This window comes from Ruditapes philippinarum, unplaced genomic scaffold, assembly GCF_026571515.1.
Source record: "Ruditapes philippinarum isolate M1 unplaced genomic scaffold, ASM2657151v2 ctg4024_1_1_1_1, whole genome shotgun sequence".
Classification (NCBI taxonomy): domain Eukaryota; kingdom Metazoa; phylum Mollusca; class Bivalvia; order Venerida; family Veneridae; genus Ruditapes; species Ruditapes philippinarum.
Window position 1 is genome coordinate 170,794 of NW_026853092.1, and position 6,295 is coordinate 177,088.

Below are 6,295 nucleotides of genomic sequence, written 5' to 3' on the forward strand. Positions count from 1 at the left end.
CTACACAAAATAAATACACATTTTGATGAAAGAAGAATGAAAACAATTGCATTATATGATCATATATTCTGATGCCACAGAGAACAATTGATGTAACTTTGAAATGTGGTTTCAGTGTCAGTGAAGGCTTTAAGGGTTTCCTTACAAATATTACTCCCCGAGGGGTACCAAGTCCCTGCATATATTGCATTATTTGATCAAATTTTGCTAATATGTAGAGCACCTGTGATTTATATCAGATTGATGAAAATATGATAACATCTTTAATTATTGACTTTGAATTTGATATATATAAATTACAGGACTGTACTTTTAAGCAAGACTGCAGGCCAGTAAATATCAGTTAAACATGTCTGTGAAAGTAAGCCTTTTCATTTTAAGAAATTTACAGAAATAATTAATTATCGTTTTATTCAAGGGCATCATCGCGGCCTACAGAAATTGTATCTCTGACCATCAATTAGGCAGGAAAGTTTACACAAGATTTTTTTTAAATGGCTAAAAGTGTACTATGATCTAAACTGTTTTTTTCACAACAATTGACTCATACGAGAAAAATTTAAAACTGTGAAGTCCAACAATTTAATACAAGTAGTCTAACTTTAAATTTGACTCGTAGGATGCTGCGATTAAAAAAAACATCAACACATTTTTGGACAGTTGATGTAATAGTTTGACAGTAAAGTTCAGGCAAAAAATGTCTGAACTGATTCAAACCATTTTCGGCTCAAAGGGAGGTAACTTCAATTCAATTGAAAAATCTTGTCTGAAATAAATAATCATGAATATGAACATACCATATGTAATGCTTAGAAACAGCACAGCAGTCCATGTCAATGAAATGCCCCTCATCGTGACTGCTTGGGCTCACCTACATAAATACAAATATAACGAATAGTAAAACATTGCCTTTTACAACTCACTAGCTATTTTTATATTGCATAATTACCCTATCTTTAAAAGTGATTTAACTGTTTGCCAGAAAAAATGCCAAGCATTGTATACAAAGTATATATTTAAGCTAATAATTATATTACTGCAGACTTTCTATCATTTACATTTTTGTTGTTGAATGTTTTTTTTTTACTAAGAATAATTCCAAAAATTTACTGTCATAAAAAAAGCAATGTATAATAAGACAAATGAAAAGCGAAATAGGCTCGTGCATGATGCCAATTTCAGGTAAGCAGTATAAGCTCTACATAATTTAGGCACTGCCAATGTATAATATTTTGTTCTGGCATGTTTTATTTCTCAGTTTGCATGTGTTATTAAATTTACACAGACAATTCCTTGCGTAAAAACTCTGTCCTGAAACAGTAAGTACACTGTAACAGATTATAGGATAACAGCATACATAATTTACCATTTTTTGATTATTAAAAAAAAATATTTCATGAAATATTCATAGCTTTATTTTAAGTAGACTTAAGTTAATGAAACTAATAAAAGCTTAACTATATCAATTGATACTAAAAAATTACCTGACAATTTTATCATCAATACATGTAGCTCAGTCAATTTATTTAAATAACTTAAATTTTCTGAATCAAGATCTATCTATTTACAGATGTATATAAAAATGTACTATTACATCACAACATCAGGATATAAATCTTAACCCTTAAGGCCCCAACACCCCAATATGTTCCTAGACTACGCATAATTCTGCCATGGGACAAAATTCCCCAGAGAATAAAAGTTTGAAGCTTACACTAGCTTCAACACTAGTCAAAATATGACTAACTTCAACAGGTCTAGGATTTCATGATATTTATGGACAGTCTGTAAATTTTTGGACGATCCATAATTTTACAGATTTTTTTATCTGTAAATTTACAGACATGAAGTAAGAAAATAGCAGAAGTTGCATAAAAACTCAAAACCGCAGGTTAAAATGAATAATGTTACGTATTATATGATTAAATGTAACAGTATGGTAAGATTCAAAACAATTTGATGACTTCCAATTTTCACTTTTAGCAAAAATTTCAAAATCATCATACAAAGATGAAACTCACCTTATTACCTTTGTAAATATAAACAATCAATAAAACAACTTGTCTTAAGCTGCGGATTTTAGTGTAAAACTAAAAACAGCAAATTTCTCATTGAATATCTGTAAATTTATGGATTGAAAAATCTTTAAAATTTTAGACTATCTATAAATTTACAGACAGTCCATAAATATCATGAAATCCTAGACCTGTTCAACACCTACATGTAAGGCTAAATGGTAACTGCATTTCAGTAAACGGTTTTAGACATGTTTATTATGTTATAAGAATTATATGCTTATCAATGAATTGTAAATATGTCATGCATACTTCTGGACATACTTTTGAAAAAAAAAATACATAGTCATCAACCGTAGGATGGCTTGGCTTATCAACACTAAATCACACCCTCAAACAATTATTATAAATTACAGTCGTAATAACGTGAATTTGTTAGATTAAAAGAATAAAACGTGTGTACCTTTAATAGAGTAATTAACACTTCCACAAGGAATCCAGTCTTATGGGCTTGCAGTTAAAAGCAAAACGCCCTAAAACCCCGAAGTTCCGAAAAAAGAAGTACACAAAATGTGTGCTCAATACCTGTATAATCTATTTTTAGACAAGACCGGTTTCGTTTCAAAACACGAATGTTTTACGGTCGAATAGATACGTGTCTAAATTTAGATATTTACCTGATTTTACAAACTTCTGTAAACGAACGTGGAAATAAAATTAATTTTATTCAGATACATTTTAACTATGATGGCAGTAATATTTATAATTATATACAAACTAAAAGTATCGTTATGTATTTAGATTATCCAAGTCATATGACGGTTTAGATACCTGTCCTAAACGTTCAATTTATTTCGTCTACGGTTAATTCTTACTATCAAATAATTGCGCAATATAAAGTGGGCGGAGCATGTTAACACGCTTGGATGAAGCGCTATTTTTAAAGTTGCAAAACCGGTTTGCAGCTTTTGGAGTGTGTATTGAAAAGTGTATTGGGTGGGATAACGTTGTTGTAAGGGTTGTATGGAATACTAGATTTATTTCTGTTCAGGTTTATTATTTTCGAAATATCCACCAGGGATTGTTGAGGGGCCAACATTGAACAGGTATTTTGCTTAAATATATCATACTGAAATTCTATACTGTATAGTTTGTATTACTTTATATATATACTGTTAATATACCTTACATGTCACTGATGAATGTGATACTAGAATGTGTATGTTACTGCACGCTAGATTGTTGTTGCCTAAAATTAATGTTACTTACAAAATGTTTAAAAACTATATCAGCTAATCCAAAAGTGTGAAATAAAAAAAGGGAAAAATATACTGACAAATGGAAAAAAATTTTTATATATTCAAAAGGATTATTTTTCAGTGCAACTTCGTCTCTTGAAGTATTACAAAGTGCTGCTAAATAATATTTGTATAAGGTCAAGGCCTCTGGCAGACACCATGCAACAAATTCAACAAAGGCACATTGTAAATGATCTGTTATGCACCTTGCATTTGGAACCAAAACACCACCACAAAAGCCTGGAAGTATAGGGGTCTTGTATATAACAGAAAAAGGTCAACACCAGAAAATCTGTAGTGAAGACCTTGTTGTCCTGCTGATAAACACCCCAACACCCCAGCTATGATTTGGGCTTATCATATTTATTTATATACAGGGAAATATACATAAACACATACTATATTGTCACATATAGCAACATACATACATAAAGCACACAAAAATGCAACAAAAATGATTATCAAATTATTCAGTTTGTTTCATGTTACCAAAGGCTTGCCCATTAAGCCAATTTACTGTAATATTAATAGTTAATACACTAAATTATATAATAATAAAAAGTCAATTATTATGAAGTTAAAAAAAAATGAAATAATTTTGCCAACATATAGTACTGCAATCAAGACACATTTTCGATATGATGAGAATAATACATTGTACTTTAATTGCTAATTTTAGGCATGAAAACAAAATCAAAATTAATACATAAATACATGCATGTTATTTAGACAGTGATTTGGAGCTATAAATGTGAAAATGATATATATATATATTTAGTTATGTATAAGTGTTCACATAATCATGTATTTTTATCTGTATTTGTGTATTTCAGGACATCTGGTAGGATGGAGTTGTGGTTATCTTTCTTCCTGACTTTAGGTGTGTATACCTCTTTTCTTTTAAAAAAAAACAGTTCCTTCATTCATGATATAAAAAATGTTTATATGAAAAATGTCATCTTCAGCATTTAGGAACTATAGTACAATTGTAATATAATACTTTGTTAGACTTTCTACCCTGTTCTTCAATGGATTATTTGAGCATCTTTCAATCTGGGCATAACCATTTGCTTAAATCCGGCTCTGCACTAATCATTTTGTGTAGAAAAACTTGTTGCTGCAACAATAATAGATTTAATGATAATAAATAGAGGATATTTAATGCGTGTATGTTCAACATTGAATTTAATGAACAAGTGGAATAAATCTAGTGATAAATATCATGAATATAATAAATATCCTAAATAAGAAATATTAACGGTAAAAAGGTAAAAATGAACATCTTTTTCACTAACATGCCTGTGGTGTACTGCTAATATTTAGTGCATCTTTACACAAACAACATCACTTCAAAATATATGCACCACTGTGCAATACTGTTTTTACAGAGTCACAAAAGTGGCACTTCTACTTGATAATTACTGATAATTATAACAATCTGTTTGGGATTGTTGTTTTTGTTCAATAATAATTTTCATTATCTTTACAGGTGTTATCTATGCTGTTGGTATGTATGAAATAATTAACACTAAAGTCTATGTACCTGTAACATACATGTAATAATTAAATTGTTGTTGTAAAATTTTAAATACTTTAAAATCTGTTTTTTCGACGCATAATAAAATGTCACAATGTACTAGTTTAGAAATTGGTATGTATATGTTTATATCTAACCTTTATTATCAACTAATGTTTAAAAGTTCTTACAATACATGCATATAAGATATAACTTAATTATTTGCAGTGATTTTTTCCATCTTAAAGACCTAAACAATTCAACTCTTAACAAAATAGCATACAATTGTAATTAGTTTTAAGATGGCTGTGCTCTTTTTAAAAATTCATTCATTCATTCATTCATTCATTCATTCATTCTTTCATTCTTTCTTTCTAATTATATTAACATACTAGATAATACATCTTTATAGATTGATAAATTTGAAAGGTTCTGTCTTGATCACATTTCAATTTTTATTTATTTAAGGTGCCAAGCCAACATTTAATAGAGAAAATAAAGAGGACTTAATAAAAAAGTTACAGAGCGCAAAGGAAGTTGATGGAAATATTGAAAAAAGTCTGCAAAGAGAAAGTAAGTTGAGAGTCGAAAGTAGTTTTCCAGAATTGATATGACACACTATATTTAGACACACTTTTCAACATCTTTATGTTTTATTTTTCCAAAGCATTAGGATTTTTAAAGAACATTTAAAAAGGCCAACAGATAAACCGAAGTAAATCAAGAAAATCAAACTTGAGAAAATTATACTGAGATTTTATGAAAAGTGATGATTTTAATGTTAAAAGCTATTAATAACCAATTTGGCAGTATGATATCACCACATTTTTACTCTGTTGCTAATGCAGTCAGCGCAATTTTTTCAAGTTCATTTCGGTAAATTTATGTGGATTGTAAGTGCCATTTGCAGTGTGTACATTTCTTTCTTTGTTTGATTTACAATATTTTACTTTTTAATACATTTTCATTTTTTAATTAGCATGAATCTGGAAGCATGCTGTTTATCTTGAATTCAATCATTTATTTTTAAAGACATATAAATGTATATTTTTCTTCTTTTTAATGGACAGTCATTCTCTGAAGAATAAGTTGGTATACCATTAATTTATGTCTACTTGCCACAATTTTGCAAGTTAAAGTTGTAGGCACAGCATATATTGTTGTTTTTTTTTTAATAATATTTTTCATAGCATGTTTTACATGATATTTTATCAGCATAGCACATGGTTTTCCATGATATTTTCAAGAAACATCACATGTTTTTTTTTTATCCCATATAGACAATGGCACAATAGCACATGGTTTTCCATGACATTTCCTAGCCACAGCACATGGTTTTTAAATATCATTTTCTAGCCACAGCACATGGTTTTCAAATGACATTTCTTTGCCACAGGACAGACCACAACAGTTACACAGCAATGCTTTTTCCATGACAGTTAAATATTTTTATGATACACACAAAT

The 6,295-nt window shown here is 29.2% G+C and overlaps 1 protein-coding gene across 2 annotated transcripts in view; it reads right to left on the bottom strand.

Annotated features, from left to right (window-relative positions):
* The window catches only part of LOC132733760 (cadherin-87A-like), a 51,980-nt gene extending 49,344 nt beyond the window's left edge, over window positions 1–2,636 (bottom strand). For both annotated transcript variants that reach the window (XM_060720449.1, XM_060720442.1), the window contains exons 1-2: window positions 2,479–2,636; window positions 798–871 (exon numbers count right to left, since the gene is read on the bottom strand). In XM_060720449.1, the coding sequence (XP_060576432.1) occupies window positions 798–852 (55 nt within the window). In that variant the 5' untranslated portion in view covers window positions 853–871; window positions 2,479–2,636. The remainder of the gene's footprint in view (window positions 1–797; window positions 872–2,478) is intronic.
* Between the last annotated feature and the right edge of the window lie 3,659 nt (window positions 2,637–6,295).